The 18,878-nt window shown below is 42.3% G+C and overlaps 1 protein-coding gene across 1 annotated transcript in view; it reads right to left on the bottom strand.

Annotated features, from left to right (window-relative positions):
- Positions 1-15,303: 15,303 nt before the first annotated feature.
- HSPA9 (heat shock protein family A (Hsp70) member 9) overlaps positions 15,304-18,878 on the bottom strand; it is a 62,842-nt gene continuing 59,267 nt past the window's right edge. The window contains exons 15-17 of the mRNA XM_040442319.1: positions 16,489-16,581; positions 16,272-16,412; positions 15,304-15,786 (exon numbers count right to left, since the gene is read on the bottom strand). Of these exons, the coding sequence (XP_040298253.1) occupies positions 15,718-15,786; positions 16,272-16,412; positions 16,489-16,581 (303 nt within the window). The 3' untranslated portion in view covers positions 15,304-15,717. The remainder of the gene's footprint in view (positions 15,787-16,271; positions 16,413-16,488; positions 16,582-18,878) is intronic.

Genomic DNA, 18,878 nt, shown 5'->3' with positions numbered 1-18,878 from the left:
ATTATTTATACAGAGCTATTAGTACAGGCCAGAAAGCAAACGACCCCATATGCACAAAAGCTAACTAATAATTAGGTCAGAAGAAGAGGGGCGGAATAAGGTCAAAGGTCAAAAGGATGGTTTTCAAACAATGCAGCTACTACTAAAATTAAGCTGCTCATTCAACCCTAATGGGGCCATGGTTTTGAGATAGTAAAACCAGCGGGTCTCACGCTGGAGAATGGCCCGATCCCAATTCCACCCACGCCGTGGGGGAAGGACTCTGTCTACGCCCATAACAGAAACACGAGCTCTGCCATTATGGTGACTATGAATATGGTTGGCCACTGGTGTATCTTTGGCCCTGGAGATGTCATTTAAATGTTCAACAATTCTTCTGCGGAACTCGTGGATGGTCTTACCCACGTATTCCTTGCGACATTCGCAAGTCAGGAGATAGATCACCCCACACGTACGGCAGTTGATATAGTAATAAAAGGCATATTCTTTACCAGTGATGTTACTTCAGAACATTTTACCAGTTTACTCATTTAAAACTCCCTCTCATTTCTCTAATCTTGACCAGGTCCATGCCACTGTTATCTCAGATCTTGAGAGCGATCGTTCCATAGTCATCAAGCCATCAGACAAGGGGGGGAATACAGTGGTTATGGACCATGGTCAATATAGAGAAATGTGTGAATCTCTGCTGCATGATTCCTCTACATATAAAGTGCTAGCCCGGGACCCCTCTGATGATTACAGAGTGGAACTCAAAGCTATTCTAGATAAGGCCAAATTATTACACATCATCACTGATGATGAGTACAGATATTTGTTACCTGTTTTCCCCCGCATGTCTACATTCTACTGCCTCCCCAAATTACACAAGGGGACGAACCCACTCAAAGGGCGACCCATTGTGTCAGGGGTGGGGAACCTTTGCCAAAATGTAGGGATTTATGTCGATCAGATTCTTGCCCCCTTTGTGACTGCACTTCCCTCTTTCACCTGTGACACCACAGATTTGTTTAAACAGCTAGAGGGGATTCACATTGAGGAAGGTAGTCTGCTGGCCAGCATTGATGTCGAGGTGCTGTATTCTAGCATTCCTCACTCCCTGAGCATCAAGGTGGTCAAGTATTCTCTGAGCACTCGTGGTTGTCAGTATCGCGCCCACAGTCTCTTTATCCTCCGTTTATTGGAATTCATGTTGACCCGAAACGTGTTCTCTTTTAGTGGTAGGGTCTACCACCAGCTCAGGGGCACTGCGATGGGGAGTTCCTGTGCCCTATCGTATACCAACTTGTTCCAGGGCTGGTGGGAGGCAACCCTGGTTTTCACGGAGGAACGATCTGTCCTAATGGACCATGTAGGACTGTGGGCGCATTACATTGATGACATTTTCATTATTTAGAATAGTAGTGATGCTTCATTTCAGTCCTTGGTGGATACGCTTAATGATAATACAATTGGGGTAAGATTCACGTGTGAGTCTGATAGCGAACGTCTGCCTTTCCTCGATGTCCTAATCTCAAAAACTCAAGGAGGTGAGCTTATGATGTCTGTATACAGAAAGCCCACATCCACCAACACCCTGCTTAGGTGGGAGAACAGTCATCCTCTCCCACTCAAGAGAGGTATTCCCAAGGGGCAATACCTCCGGTTAAGGAGGAATTGCTCGACTCAACGTGAATTTAGAAGGCAGGCTGATGACCTACGTATTAGGTTTCAGCAGCGAGGTTACCCAGACAAGGTCCTGCGGAGAGCTTTTAGGTCAGCGTTTCAAGAAAACAGAATTCATCTCCTTACTCCAAGATTCCATCACACACCGACTCAGAAGCTAATCTGCCTTATCACCACATTTGATAGGGCAGCGCCTGAGATCCGTGAGGTTATTCGCAGGAACTCTTTTGATGGACCCTGATCTGAAGGAAGTTGTGGGTGAATACCCACACCTTACCTATCGCCATGGACATAGTCTCCGTGACAGACTAGTTTCCAGCGAATACATACCCCTTTCCCACCCTGGCTGCTCTTGGCTAAAAACAAATGTCAAGGGTTGCTACAGGTGTAGTGGTTGCATTGCTTGCACCCACTTGCAAACTGGTAAAATGTTCCGAAGTAACTTCACTGGTAAATAATATGCCATTTATTACTATATCAACTGCCGTACTAGTGGTGTGATCTATCTCTTGACTTGGCAAGGAATACGTGGGTAAGACCATCCACGATGTCACAGTCATTACCGCTGGCTGTGACCTTCTGTCTATGCTCTCGCTGCAGTTCCGTTTCTGTGTCATTTGTGGTTCTTTATGGGTTAACTCCCCTGTGTGCCTATTAGGAGTTAATCCTCTGTCTGCTCCATGGGTGTGGTCTCTCTGCTGCCCCATGGAACCTGTATATAAGGCTGAGGTTTCCTCAGTTCTGTGTCAGCTCTCCTGGTGTGTGTTGTCTTGTCCTGCTCCTGGTTTGTACTCTCTCTCCCATGCTGCTGACCCATGGGATCCGTGTCTGTCTGTCTGTGCTCTGTGGGTTTCCCTACTTGTTCATTTACGTCTTCTTTGATGTCCTCTTTTCTGTCTTTCTGTTATCTGTTCTGCCAGTTATGTTTTAGTTACTTTGTGTTTATTCATATGTCTGTGTTCAGCAAGCCTTTGCAGCAGAGTGGCATGACAAGGCCATGCAGTTTACTACTGGTGGAGCAAGTCCTTCTCTGCTCATTGCCACTCCTGCTCCCTTGCGTGAACTTCTGCTTGTGTTATTAGTTGCCCTGTTTTGTATTTACCTGTCTGTTATGTTTGCCTATGTGCCGTCGGTAACTTCTGGTACCTGTTGTCCATTCTTTCCTGCTGTCACTGTTTAGTTCACGCTCCAGAGTGGACCCTGGCAACTTCCTGCGGCAAAGTCTAACCTTACCATCTAGGGCTCTAGTAAATACAAGGAGTTGCTTAGTCACGCCCCTCTGGAGTATTACTAGACAGTGGCGCAGTGGGGGTTTCTCCCACTGTGCTGACGGTACATAGAGCTCATGTTTTGTCTGTGCTGCCTTCCATGTTTTTGTTTGCAATAAACTCTTATGTGTCTGTACCTGATTTCTGTTTATTGCTTGACGACGCGGTGGTCTCTCCTGGGACCTCCAACTCGTGACACACGAGTTCCGCAGAAGAATTGTTGAACATTTAAATGACATCTCCAAGGCCAAAGATACACCAGTGGCCAACCATATTCATAGTCACCATAATGGCAGAGCTCGTGTTTCTGTTATGGGCATAGACAGAGTCCTTCCCCCACGGCGTGGGGGGAATGGGGATCGGGCCATTCTCCAGCGTGAGACTGTGAGTCCCGTTATTACCCAGGACACCCTGTCTCCTGAGACATCCTGGTTGCTAGGCACCTCGTCTGCCTCCAGATTGTATACCTGCCTGCCCTCTTTGTGGGCCGTTCGCATTCGGGCGCGGCGTCATTCTGCACTTGTCTTGTGGTCCGCGGCTCCTCCATGTTGCTGCCCCCTGTCAGGACTTGTGGAGCGCTGCGCCAATGTGTGATGCGTCCACCACCTGCGTTTCACCTGTCACGTGATTTGCATCACGTGACCGGGATAGGGCGGTCCTGGACTAGCGGTGTGATTTTGAATGCCTTTAAAAGTGCTGGTAGGTAGATGCCTCGTGCTGACAGCCTCACCATTCTGACTTTGTACTGCAACTTACAGTTGCCTAAGCCGGCATAACCCACTGGTGTACCAGCATACATACGATTAGTGGTATTTGGGTGGCCTGGGTCCCACTGGCCTGGCTGGGTCCCACTGGCCTGGCTGGTGTAAGCTCCAACCACTGCCAATCTATTACCTATGTTTACCCCCTTTTCTTAGCAAGCTCTGTTTGTGTTTGCTACTATTGTTGTACATCTCCCCTGATGAGTTTATGTGGAACGAATGTTTGTGCACAAAGCCATAGTATTGATGGCTTCTCTGACATGTGGCTCTGGCTTGCCCCTGTCTTATGGTTCATTTAAGATTGCCCCCGTTTGTTGGATTGCCTGGGCAGTGTGGAACGGTGCCAAAGATAATTGCTGGGGAGGACCCCTCTGCCCCCCCCCCCTCCTTGGCTGATGTGGGCATCAGTTTGTAAATGTCCCTTTTGTCCACATCCATAACAGGTGAGAGTCTCTCTGGGTCAGATCCTGGAATCTTCCTTCTTTCCTGGGTCCTTCCCTACTAACCATAACAAGGTGAGCTCGAGGGGCTGTCTCAATGCTTTTAGCTATTAGTACGAGTGTTCCCAAGTCGACAGCCCGATACTCGGGGGCAGTCAATTTTTAAGGCTTTTTGGATGGGTGGTTTTAACCCGTCCATGAAGGCATTGGACCACATTTTTGCTTGCACTAACTCATTACGGTTTAATCCTAGATCCCGGAACATCAAGGCCAGATGAAGCACTGAGGTGCGAAATGGCTGTCGCCTATTCAGCTGGAGCACTCATATATGCTGTCCGTTTCCTACCAAGAATAAAAGAAATTGTTACAACGCAGAGCGGTGAGTGCAGTCCTTTTGTCTCTTACCTGTATATACTGAACATAACATATCTTTCCCCTGCTTTGTATTCCTCACTCAGCTTAGCCGTTGAGGTCTGATCTAGTCGTGATAGGATATCTATTTGTACTGACAGTCTGGCTATCATCCGATCCAGTTCCCTCGCTCTCTATCCTGGACATATCTAATTCATGTGGTTCTAAATCTCCGAGTTCACGGGCATCATTTGTTGCCCCTGCGCTGTCTTCATCTCCCGATTCCTGGCCCTCCACTCTTTAGGATTTTGCAGCTCCTGCCTTTTTCACCCCCCCTCCCGCCCCCATCATGATTGACACCACTGGTCTCCCTCTTTGTGACACTCCCTTCTCCAGTACATAGTACGTGCCGTCAGCATTTAGGACCGGATATATGGGCTCTGACAGGGGAGGCAGGGCAGGGGCTGAGTTGGCTCCTGTGTTGATTCAAAGGAGATGAGGGGCGGTACGTTATTCTTCGAAGCAGCTGCGGGGGAGCCGAGGGATTTGTGGCTACTGCTATCAAGGAGGAGGAGCTACAAGGCCTGGGAGCTGCACATGCCAGGCAAATGTTCCGTGTATCAGGATTTTGTTGTCCACAGACACTACAGACCCACCCCTCAGGTCTCTGTTGAGGGGAGGGCACTTTTCACTGGGGGCTACAAGACCTTTTGTTTCTGAGCGCCATTATAGGGTGGTGGCTCATCTTGTCCCACAGTATACATGTACATCTTTGTTCCTTTATCCCATCTCACTGTCCCACCAGTCTCCATTAATCGACTTGCCGTTCGGTGCCAAGCTTGTGCCGCACCTAACAATCCTTCATCGCTCAACTTTCCCCGACATCGCTGTAACCCTCTTTTCCATATTTCACCATTCAGTTCTCCATTATTATCACATCCTGCAATCTTCCACAACTTCTTATAGTTTTTCACGTTTATTTCCCTCTTCTCTAGCTACTAACTGGGGGGCAGTATATTCTCCTCCTTCATGAGCCTGGGACGGGCCCATTTCAACAGCAATATTTCAGACTGACACACACAAAACAGAGGAGTGAGCAGGCACCTTTAACCCTTTCCTCCGCAGACAAAGGGTTCACCATCCCCTCTGGTTGGCCCAATCTGACTATCGCATCCGACTAGTCAGCCCGGGACTCTCTTCCGCACCTCTTCCTGATCAAGTCAGGCGGAATTTACCTCCGCACCTCGGGACCCTCCTCTGCACCTCTTCCTGATCAGGTCAAGCAGAATAATTTGCGTCCTTCGTTGGTGCATCAACACCCTCTGGCCCAAACCAGGTGGTTACTTTCCCCTTCTTTTGTCTGTGGTCTTACCATCCGTGCTCAATTCACTCCTCAGAAAATCACATCTACACACCAGAGTGATCTATCAATTCAGACTATGGTTCTATGGATAAATTGTTTACTGCCATCATAAGGCAGTAAACAATTTATCTACAGTGACAAGTACGCAAACCAGTATCAACTTTAGTTACTCATTTATTGTTCTATTGACCCAGCCTTTCAGCCGACTACTATACTCACATGGGCTCCACCGTACAGCAGACTAAGCTACGATGACGTGACGAACTGAATAGGAGAAAGGCAGGTAAGATCATTGATTTTCTTAGCTTTCTTTGAGGCCACGGTCCTTTCCTGTCATGCCATTTGTCGGCTGTTGATGCTCCCTTTGCCTGTGCCCCACATTGGGTGCCAAATGTTAAAGTGGCTTTCAATTGAAGCATTTAAGATACACGCTGGTGCTCCAAATCAAGGTACCCCAAGAGGTTAATATCCACACGTGGTAGAGACAGCTACTGACACAGGTGGGTCAAAGACAATATCTCTTTTTCATTTTATTACAATAAGTTTAAGCAGTTTATATATCTTCAGGAAGGGCGTTCCTCAACTGAGGCCCATGTATTGTTTCATTGGCTAAAAAGTTAAGAAGAAAAGAGAACACTTGGCATCTGTGCATTGTGCACTCTCTTACATACTTTGGTATGTGAACTAATGTAAACATCTGTGTGCCAGCGCCATATTGTAATGGCTTCTCACTAATATCAATACTGCATACGTCATATGTGACACCTCAAGGAGGAGCTTTTATAGGCACTGGAAATATATCTAACTAATTGGCTTAAGAATTCTTCTACAGTCCATACATCATTCTTGACACATCTGTGTGGAGAAGTGAGAAGCCTCTGCGGCTTCTCTTCAGTGTCAAATAAACAGGTAGCTTGAAGCAAAGGGGGAGGGGAGGCACTTGTGATATGGAAGAGGCAGTTTCAAGCAGCTACATAGAAATCATCTGGTTACATAGTTCTTGAAACAGAATGATATTCACATCTCTATCAAGAGTAAAGCTTATTTTTCGAACCTATGTCACCGGACCACCCTTTAAGCCAAATCGCTCTCCTAGCTGAGTTGGAGAGACACAGATCTGGCATTTAATCTTAATGCGGCTTCTGCTGTCCCCGACGTTACGAGATCCCGCGCATGCCCAGTAGAAAGCTATGGGATCTCTGAACGTCGGGGACAGCAGAAGCCGCCCAGCGAAGTGAATATTGATGAGCTGGGCGGCGCTTCAAAACGGCGGTTGGGGGCGGCTGGCTGGGCGCAAGTGAAGCTGAAACGCCGCCCATTGGTCAGAAAGAAGACGATTCTATCAGGTTATAAAACATGAGTTTACTGTATTTATAAGGTGACAGGGGGTATACTTATATGATTTTAATACACATTAGAAGACCTGTGCAGTCATATATATAGCTAAATATGCTTATTGGGCCTGTCAGTGTCCCTTTAAAGGCCTGAGTAGAGGCCTCCCATACTTTTTTTTTAAGGTACAGCTCTGCCAGTCTATCCATCGGGTCTTTTAACCCCTTCCTGACCAGGCCTAACTTTGCAAATCTGACATGTGTCATTTTATGTGGTAATAACTTTGGAACGCTTTTACTTATCCAAGCCATTCAGAGACTGTTTTCTTGTGACACATTGTACTTCATGTTAATGGCAAATTAGATTCAATGTTTTACCTTTATTTATTAAAAAAATCCAAAAGTTTATGAATATTTGAAAAAATTCACTGTTTTCTAAATTTGAATCTCTCTGCTTTTAAAACACAATGATACCTCCTAAAATATTTATTACTTAACATTACCCATATGTCTACTTTTATGTTGGCATCATTTTGTAAATGTCATTTTATTTTTTAAGAAATTGGAAGGCTTAGAATTTTAGAAGAAATTCTTAAAATTTTTAAGAAAATTTCCAAAACCCACTTTTTAATGACCAGTTCAGGTCTGGAGTCACTTTGTGTGGCTTACACAGTGGAAACCCTCCATAAATGACTCCATTGTAGAAACTACACCCCTGAAGTTACTCAAAACTGATTTTACAAACTTTGTTAACCCTTTAGGTGCTCCACAAGAATTAAGAAGGTTCACACTTGAGCGCATTTTATATGCGCGTTTAACGTGCGTTTTTGTCGCCCTTTTTTTATGCGCATTTTTTGCAATAGTAAACGCGCGTTTGACGCGCGTTTGTGTGATTGACTGCAGTGTCCTATGGCCACAAACGCGCGTCAAAACGCCCCAAAGAAGCTCAAGAACTTGTTTGAGCGTAGGGCGTTTTTCAGCGCGTTGCAAAACGCTCAAGTGAGAACCAGGGCCATAGGGAAGCATTGGTTTTCATGTGTTGAGCGTTTTACAGCGCGTTTGAACGCGCTGTAAAACGCTCCAGTGTGAACCCAGCCTAAAGGAAAATGGAGATTAAATTTCAAAATTTCACTTTTTTGGCAGATTTTCCATTTTAATCAATTTTCTGAACGCCATATTTTTTTACATTTTTCTGCTAATCGTCTTGAGCAGGGGCTCGTTTTTTGCAGGAAGAGTTGCCGTTTTTATTGGTACCATTTTTGTGTACATATGATTTTTTGATCATTCATTATTACACTTTATGGGGCAAGGTGACCAAAAAATTTTAGCACAGTTTTTATTTATTTATTTTTACAGCATTCATCTGAGGGGTTGTCATGTGACATTTGTATAGGGGAGATAGTTACGGACGTGGCAATATGTATACTTTTTCTTATTTATTTAAGTTTCACACAATAATAGCATTTTTGAAAAAAAAGATGTCTCCATAGTCTGAGAGCCATAGCTTTTTTATTTTTTGATCGATTGTCTTAGTTAGGGTCTCATTTTTGCGGGATGAGGTGACAGTTTGGTACTATTTTGGGGGGCCTTTTTGATTGCTTGGTGTTGCACTTTTAGTGATGTTAGGTGACAAATAAATTGCTTTTTTGGCACGGTTTTTACTTTATTTTTTATTACGGTGTTCACGTGAGTGGTTAGGTCATGTGATATTTTTATAGAGCTGGTTGTTATGGACGCGGCAATACCTAATATGTATTTTTTTCTTTTTTATTTCACTAACAAAATAATAGCATTTTTGAAAGAAAGAAATTATGTTTTAATGTCCATGTTCTAAGAGCTATAATTTTTTATTTATTTTTTCCGATTTTCATATGTAGGGGCTTATTTTTTGCGGGATGAGGTGACGATTTTATTGGTACCATTTTGTGGGACATATGCCTTTTTTATCACTTGGTGTTGCACTTTTTGTGATGTAAGGTGACAAAAAAATTTTTTTTAAGGCATTTATCGGACGGGGTGGATCATGTGACATGTTTATAGAGCCAGTCGTCATGAACACGGCAATACCAAATATGTCTATTTTATTTTTTTTAATTAATAACTTTTTTACATGTGAAAAAAAGTTTTAAATTTTTTTTATAAAACACTTTTTTTATTTTTTATTTTACACTTTGCATCCCCCATAAGGTCATACAAGACGTCTGGGGAACATTTAACTTCACTTTTTTTTTTTTTTTTTCCTCACCGAGCGCTGTGTTTACAGCGCTCTAGATGGCAGGGATAGTTCCCAGATGTCCCTGCCTTCTAGATCACTGTATGCACAGTGCTCAATGGTCCCGGCCCGATGATCATGTGACCGCCGGGGCCGGGAGAGTGCAGAAGCTTTCAGGTCTTCCACAGACAGCGGGCCCCCCGCTTGGTAGCTGCTATCTCTGAATGGAAGTTATAGAACGTGCATTTAGAGATAAACGTCCTATGGGCGGTCAGGAAGTGTTCAAAGTGGCAAGGTCTTCAAAAGGTAAAGCAGATCTTTTTAAAAATTTTGCAATAGGAGCATCCAGTTTAGGAGGCCTATCCTAACATGATGACTCTCCCTCTTCAAAAGGATATTTTCTCTTAACGTTCTTAGGAATAAAAAACGGTCAGGTTTTTTTTCCACTCTTTCTGAATTAAATACTTTATATTCTCGTTTAACCAAACATATCTTGAATGGATTTCTGTTCTCTGGATTCATCCACCTTCATCGTGGCTCTAATAGACAAGAGTAAGGAATCCGTACCCTCAGGGGAAAATAAAGGTCTACCCGTGGATTCTTCGTCTGAGAAAGAGCTTTGAGTTATCTAGGATTTCTCCTTGCTCATTCTCGTCTGAAGATTCGGTATCAAATATGACATTAGAGTGACCCTGCTTGTTCATAGCTGAGTAAGGTAGGCATTTTTTAAACATTTAGAATCAGAAACTTCAGATTTAACAATGTCTTTGATATTCTGAAGTAGTGACAAGGATTCCTCCTCTACCACCTTGTTAACGCAATGCTGACATAACAACTTAGTCCGGAAGGAGCGAGTTTTTTTCTTGAATACAGCACACTCCCTTCCTTTAATTTTAACGGTGGCTTTCTTAGGGCCCTCTTTGGTATTCTAAAATAAAATAAGAGATTAAGCTCTATTAGATACTGAGGGAGGAATACAAGGTGGGGATTGACCACCTTAGCCCACCAGGAATACCGGTCTGACATCATGACCCTCCTGGACATTAGCTTGCTGACTGCTCTCTTCCTCCATACTTCCAGATAAGGATAGAGCGTTGTCTATAGGCAAATCCACAGATGCCTGCAGGCTGGCTGGGGTCCATCTGACCGTGAGCTGATAAGGTTTAAAACCCACAGGTCGGGTCCCTGCCGGTGTCCCCATGCGGCCCCTCATGGAAGATGGATGTTTCTCCCTCATTTCCGGAACCACATGAGTTCCAAATACCGGAAGTTATATTTAGGGAATATATTTTTATACTATGGGCGTTTTCGCACATCGCAACACCCATGATGTGTATTTTTATTCTTTTTTTTAGCTCTTTTATTTTTATTTTGGGAAAAGGGGGGTGATTTAAATTTTTATGCATTTGAAGGTTTTTTTTTTATTTATTTTTTTTTTACTTTTTTCATAGTTCCCATAGGGAACTATAACATGCAATCAATGCGCCGACTAAGTCACAGTGAGGAAGCCGGCATCAGGAGAGCGGCCTTCACTCACTGCGCCAAAGACAGAAGTGAACGGCGCAGGCGCAGGATTTAGTCAACGATGCGGTGGATCGTGCCATCAATCAAGAGGAGCTGGGAGGGCAGAACAGGGGACCTGGGTGGGATAAATGGTGAGTGGACGGAGCCTCTAGGTGCTGATTTTACACCCACATAGCACCTATAGGCTCATTAGCATATAATAAAAGTGCTTTTTTTTTTTTAACAAAAACGGCTGCAGGGACTAATGTTAGAAACATACTGTTATGTAGTGCTGACATTAGCGCATCGCTAATGTCAGTCAGCTACATAACATATCTCAGAGCGCCTGCGCCGAATCAACACAGGCGCGCGGATCTTTGAAATGCTGACAGGGCTGGCCGGAGGAGGAGATCGCGGCTGGCCCTGTCAATCAACAGAAGGAGGGGGCGGTTTTCTGCGGCTGCTACCAGCAAGTAGACGCCCTACTTGCTGGTAGAAAGGTAATTAGCATATCATAAAAGTACGTTTTTTGCTACATCTACTGAACGAAAATTAATAATAACAATGTATGGCAATATGGCAGGATAGGGATAAGTACACAAAAAAAAACAAAAAAAAAACAAAAAAAAAAACTGAGTTTAGTGGGGTGACAGAAGCCCTTTAAAACACTTTTACTTATCCATGCCATTCAGAGATTGGTTTCTCGTCACATATTTTACTTCATGACAGTGGTAAATTTGAGTCAAAATATTTCATTTATATTTATAAAAAAAATATATACTAAATTTAACTAAGATTTAGAAAAATTAGCAACTTTCCAAATTTCTATTTCTCTGCTTTTTAAACAGATAGTGATACCTCATATAATAGTTAATACTTTACATTTCCCATATGTCTACCACATGTTTGGATCATTTTGTGAATGCCATTTTATTTTTGGGGGACATTAGAAGGCTTATAAGTTTAGAAGCAAATCTTGAAATTTTTCAGAAAATTTACAAAACCCACTTTTTAAAAGGGCCAGTTGAGGTCTGAAGTCACTTTGTGAGGCTTGCATAATAGAAACCACCCCAAAATTACTCCATTCTAGAAACTACCCCCCTCAAGGTATTCAAAACTGATTTTACAAACTTTGTTAACCCTTTAGGTGTTCCACAAGAATTAATTGAAATTGGAAGTGAAATTTCTGAATTTAACTTTTTTGGGCAGATCTTCCATTTTAATTTTTTTTCTGCTAACAAAGCAAGCACTAAACAGCCAAACTAAACTCAAAATTTATTACCCCGATTCTGTACTTTACAGAAACACCCCATATGTGGTTGTAAACTGCTGTACGGGCACAGGGCAGGGCGCAGAAAGAAAGGAGCGCCATATGGATTTTGAAGGGCCGATTTCACAGTGATAATTTTAACTTGCCATGTCACATTTGAAGATGCACCCCTAGAGTAGAAACTACAAAAAAAAAGTGACCCCAGTTTTATTGGTACTATTTTAGGGTACAGATGATTTTTGGTTGCTCCATATTACACTTTTTGTGAGGCAAGGTTAAAAAATAAATAAAGTAAAAAAAAAAAATGCTGTTTTGACACTTATGTTTTCTTATCTACAACGTTCATCTGACAGGTTAGATCATGAGCTATTTTTATAGAGCAGGTTGTTACGGACGCGACAATACTAAATATGACTTTTTGGTTGTTTGTTTCAGTTTTATATAATAAAGCATTTTTGAAAAAAAAAAGATTTTTTAGTGTCTCCATATTCTGAAAGCCATAGTTAATTTTTATTTTTTGGGCGAATGTCTTAGGTAGGGGCTCATTTTTTTTAGTACGAGATGACGGTTTGATTGGTACAATTTTGGGGTGCATATGACTTTTTGATCGCTTGCCATTACACTTTGTGATGTAAGGTGACAAAATGGCTTTTTGACAGTTTTATTTTATTATGGTGTTCACCTGAGGGGTTAAATCAGGTGATAGTTTTTCAGAGAAGGTTGTTACGGACGTGGCGATACCCAATATGTATACTTTTATTCATTTACATTTAACAAGAATTTTTTTGGGGAAAAAAAAAAAATTAAAAAGACATGTTTTAGTGTCTCCATATTCGGAGCCATAGTTATTTTATTTTTTGGGCAACCGTCCTATGTAGGGGCTCATTTTCTGCGAGATGAGGCGACGCTTAGATTGGTACTATTTTTGGGGGCATACCCTTTTTTGATCACTTGGTGTTGCACTTTTAGTGATGTAAGGTGACAAAAAAATTGCTTTTGACAGTTTTTATTTTTTATGGTGTCTATCAGACAGGGTGGATCATGTGATAAGTTTATAGAGCCGGTCGTTACGGACAGGGCAATACCTAATATGTGCATTTTTTTTCTTTTTTATCTTATAAAATCAGGGGAAAGGGGCTTTTTTTCCCCTCTTTTTAACTTGAAACTTTATTTTGTTTATTCGAAATACTTATTTTTTTTTTTAAGCTTTATTTCTGTCCCACTCTGGGACTTCAGATTTGGGGGGGGGGGGGGGGGGGTCTGATCCCCATGCAATGCATTACAATACATCTGTATTGTAATGCATTGCCTGTTCGTGTATGACACTGAGTCATACACTAACAGGTTGCCTTAGGAGACCCAGCCTGAGGCTGAATCTCCTCGGAACCTGTCGAAGGCAGGTCCCGATGCCGTGCAAGGCATTGGGCAGCCTCTTCACAGCATCGAGCTGCCTTCTGACACATCAAATCACCGCCACAGCAGTGCGGGGACTTGATGGAGCGCTCCCTCACCTGCCGGAAACAACTTCTATGTCGCGGTCAGCACGGACCGCAGCATAGAAGGGGTTAATTCGTCGGCATAGCTGCAAACAGCGATGTCAGCGGATACAGCAGGGGCCCGGCTATCAGGGCCTGCCGGAACCCTGCAGTGATCGGGTGCGCACCACTCCGCTGGCAATGCATCCCCCGCTGTACATGCACAGCGTTTTGCATTAAGGAGTTAACAGCTTTAGGGCTCATGCACAAAACAATGATTTGCCTACAGTACAATAGACCCACAATCAGATAGGCACTCTTTGCATGGTAAATCACTATGATGCAGTGAGTTAGAGTTGCCATTAGTCCGAGAAACAATGCCAACATGGGCAGTGTTTCCCAGACTGCACACAGTTATAAGCATAAGCTCTTAAAGGGGTATTCCGGTTACATTGTTATCTGCCATCCACAGGCTAGGAGATGACTGTTAGATAAGTGGGGGTACTACTGCTAGGACCCCCACAGATCACAACGGGGCCCTGTACACTTCTATAGGAATTCCAGAGATAGTCAAGCACTATAGGTTGCTATCTCCGAACTTCCATGAAAATGAATGGAGCGGCCGCACACATGCCCAAATCAGCAGCTCTGTTCATTTCAGGGTGCTGCAGGGCCCATTATTGTGATCAGCTGTACCACTACCAGCTGTAGGACCCCCACCCATCTAGTAGTTGTCACCTATCCACTTAACGTAACCCCTTTAAGGAAAAGCAAAGTACTTATGTAAAGAAAGCACTTCTACAATACATGTATGAGGGCAGTCCTGAAGGGATTAAAGCCCCTCCAATCTAGCAGTGACAGATCAGGTTGGGAAGCCAAGGAGAATGCATAAGTGGTTTATAATCGCTTTTGCCTTGTCCCCAGATTGGCGAGTTGCACTCTATGAACACTATGCAGTGAATAGAGGAAGTGGCACCCAGTGATCAATGGGCATCTCAGGAGCAGAGCACCAAGGTCTTAGCAGACCTGGATCAGCTTTACAAAACCCACATCTAAAATGGAAGAAATAATTACTCAAACATAACTTAATAGAACCGTTAAACAATCGATATACCAATGTTATTCAATATGCACACGTCTCCATACGACACTCACTTTTCTTCGGCCTGTGTAACAGGCCTATGCACTCGTGCACTGATCAACATTTTTTATTTGTGGCCCATTGAAATAGAACAATGTGGCAGTGAAGCCCTCAGGTCAAAAAGGGTTGTTTGTGCACCTCTGTTTCTCAATGCATCCCATTGACAAAAAAATAAAAATAACTGAGGTGGAATGGGTGTTCCACCTTTCATATATCAGTCTTGAAGGTAGCCCCTTATTGGTGTGGTCATGGACGTAAACGAAAATAGCTGATCTTCTTACACATACATGGAAGAATAATTTTTATTGTCTTAATTGCAATGTGAAATAAAGATTAAATGGAGGATTGTAACTTAGAGATATATCAGTATATATTTGGCTGCATGGTGTTACATAGGTCATCTTTCCTAAAGAAAGGGCACATATTACAAACTGTACAATTCAACATTGCAACAGAATATGGCACTGAAGCAGTTTTTTTTTCCTACATGTATGTGGATAAGTAAAAGGTTTTCAACCACAGACACGGTTAAGCCAGTAGTTTATTTGTATTATGATTAAGCATAACTTAAAATTTGACTTGCACAATACTGCCTCAAATATGAGGCATTAATGTGAAACGTACAACAGACTTCCAAAACTTTTATACAGTATAAAACAGGATTGTTGAGCCAGGATACAGGAAGGAAATATAATAATAAAAAAAAAAAAAAAAGGTCTACATAGGCCAAATATGCATGGATAAAGCAAAACAGGGAATGGATGGGGACTGGGGGAAGAAGAAAAAAAAAAAAATGGACATACAAATCAATACGGTAAAGAAATTATATAAAGAGTACTGCCAAAACACAGTAGAACATTTATCATTTGAACATATCTGCTCAGGACATCCCTGTGGAAATTGGCTCCCAAGCTACTATTCAACTTGTACTATTCCTTTACTGCTTGTCTTCTTTCTTCTCCTCTTTTTGCTCACTAGTTCCAGAACTCTCCCTCTCTGATGCCATCTGCAAAAAGAAATATTCAGAATGTGACAGAAATACATTTTCCAACCAACCATCCTGGGTTCACAACGCACCAGATATACGGTTTGGCTCTGGTATACCAATGAGCTCCCAGACTGGGTTTACAGTTTGCGGAAACGCACTATGGTCCAAAGGTGCTACACATCCATTATATTTCTAGATGTAAGCATTGCCTGACTTCTGGCAGATGTATAATGGTATGAAAACTGTACACGCATACCAATCCATCTGCAAGCCATACATCGATTTAAAAAAAATATATATAAAAAAAAAATTCTAATAATCCATACATACCAAGACGAAAGCGCTAAGTATTTTTGGTAAACACTAATGGAAGTGGAGTAAATTCAGAGGAGAACTAAAACCACATCTACTTGTAAAAACTTTTGTGCTTGCCAGCGACTCAAGGAAAAATAAATTCTTGATACATCAGGAAACAATCACTAATCTCACGGCAGGATCATTACCTTTTTGTACGCAATTTCAAATAACTTTAGAGAGGCTTGTTGAAGTGAAGATGCTGCTTGTTTGATGCTTTCACCAGTTTCTGTATCTTTTTTTGCCAACAGTTCTTTCACTTTGCTTATCTCCTCCCTAAGCTTGTTGCACTAAGGAAATAAATGACAGTATGGTGTAAGATAAAGAAGTATAAATGCAACCCATAAAAATGTAACAGGCACAAACCTCATCTTCTGGGAGCTGGCTTTTGAATTCCTCCATCTTAGACTCTGTATCATGGATAATGCCTTCTGCATTGTTCACTGCTTCAACACGTTCCTAGAATAGAAAGCAAAGAAACCTAGGTCAACTTAAGACAACTAAACACCATTTAGAAGCATGAAGACAGAAGACCAAGAGGAGACACAGCATTTCAGTATATTCAAACATATGTTTTATGGTTTTCAATAATAAAATATTACATACAAGAACAGTACATTGTGATACTGGTTTCAAACATCAAATCTTGCATGACATTTATAGACAGTCGAAATAAATAATTAAAATAACGGTACAATATAGTGAACTTCACCAAGTTGAATTATAACAAATAAGGTGAAAATAAATAAAAAGGTGAAAAGGAGTAGTATGCTCAACATTACATCACAAAAGTACTGAAACCTTGTTGAATTGAGGGTTAAGCCAGTTATGCCACTTAGCCTTGAATTTGACTAGTTTATTGGAGACGGAGGCATTGATCATCTCATAGAAACAATTGTTGTTAACAGAGTTCATAAGTTCTATCAATGAGTGTGGGTTTGAATTTTTCCAATAGTGGGCAATTTTCATTCTGGTTGCCATGATTACATGAATTATGACTGCTCGGAAAGAATCTGGAAAGGAATCCAAAATTAATAAAAAGAAGGCTTTGCGCCATTGATAAGGAAATGGGAAGTTTACATAGTCGAGTTATGTTGATTGAACGCCACACAAGTTTTATTTCCCTACATTCCCACCATATGTACTCCATATCCACTTCTGCTGATTAACATCTCCAGCAGACATGAGGGGATGAAGGGTACATTTTAGATAATCTATAACGGAGTATAATACCAGGTGTAGAGAATTTTCCTGGAGTGTTCCAGATTGTTGACACATTTAGAAAAGAGGCACACATGGAAAATGCAGACTACAATTGCTCTGGCGATATACTATTGTTTAATGCGGATTCCCATTTCCGAAGTAATGGAGACAATGGTGAGTCCAATCTCTCCGTCATAAAATAACAGATATAAGGCTTTAAGATTAGCAGACGGGTTATTTAGCAACCTCATCATTTGGGAGGCATTAGCGGTCATGGGGAATTTCAAGACAGGAGATGTCTTATTTGAAAATAAAAAAATAATAATATAATAATAATCTCTTTGAGGGATATTGAATTTCAAGCTTAGCTCCATAAATCAGTTCAGAGTATTATTGGTGAAAAGGTCTGCCAATTTTTTGATTCCCAGATCAATCCAATTAGGAATGTACAGGTCTGAAATACATTTCACCCCATGACCACCAAAGGGATATTGGAGAGGGTGAAATTGATAAAGCTTAATTTAGTTGATAATAAGGTCCACACTTCAAGTGCAGCTTGGGTTGTAGGGGGAACCTTAAAGGGCAGAGAAGTTCTTCTGTAAGGACATAGTGTAGAAAAACACTGATTAGGTAGTTCTCAATAGAGATCCAGTGTTTGTTAGAATTGTTTATCCATAAGAACCTCATTTGCTCAAAAATACAGGCCCCATAATATCTAATGATGGATGGGCAACCCAAGCCTCCCTTCGATATAGGTAAATAGAGTATTTCTGCTTGGACTCTGTCTTATCCTGCCATATGTATTTTTGGAGTAATCTTTGGATCTCTTTTAGGTATGATATAGGGATAGAGATTGGCAAATTGCGGAACAGATAAAGGATTTCTGGAATAAACATTTTCAGGGCTGAAATCCTCCCCATCTAGGGTTGCACCGGGTATAGAATTATCGATACCCAATTGATACTTTTGTACCGGTACAGATTCGATACCGGGATTTGCCTTTTACCTATACTAGGCTGCACTACTGCACAGCATAGTATCAGAGAACATGGCGTGCGCTGGTGTCCACAAGCTCCATGTTCCCTCAGCAGCACAGTGGAGAAGGAAGCAGTCTCTCCCTCCCCCTGTGCTGTTGCTGCCGCCAATGAGGAGGAGAGAGGGACAGGACTGTGGCCACTGTGCATTAACGTTTAATACAGATACAGGAGGTGGGTGCTGGCGGCAGAATCATATAGCCGGCACCCACCTCCTGTATTAAACTTTAATAATCAGTGGTGGCAGTGGCCAAATGGTCCTCTCCCCATGGCAGCCAGGACGCTACTGAAGCTGTCCATGGTCAGCTCCCTGCTGCTGTGTGCACAAAGCCCAGGGCAGTAGGGAGAGTGTACGATTCTATTCACCCTAATAGAGCTCTATTAGGGCGAATAGGGCAAGGGATTAAACGAACCCATGTTCTAGCCCCTAAGGGGGTAAATAGTTATGAAATAAAAAGTAAAAAATAAAAATATAATGAGTGTAAAATCACCCCCTTTACCATCGCCATGTCTGAAAAG

The sequence above is a fragment of the Bufo bufo genome, chromosome 1 (assembly GCF_905171765.1).
Source record: "Bufo bufo chromosome 1, aBufBuf1.1, whole genome shotgun sequence".
NCBI classification, from domain to species: Eukaryota; Metazoa; Chordata; class Amphibia; order Anura; family Bufonidae; genus Bufo; species Bufo bufo.
The sequence above is the reverse complement of the archived record's forward strand: the minus strand, read 5'-3'. Positions and strand labels throughout refer to the sequence as shown.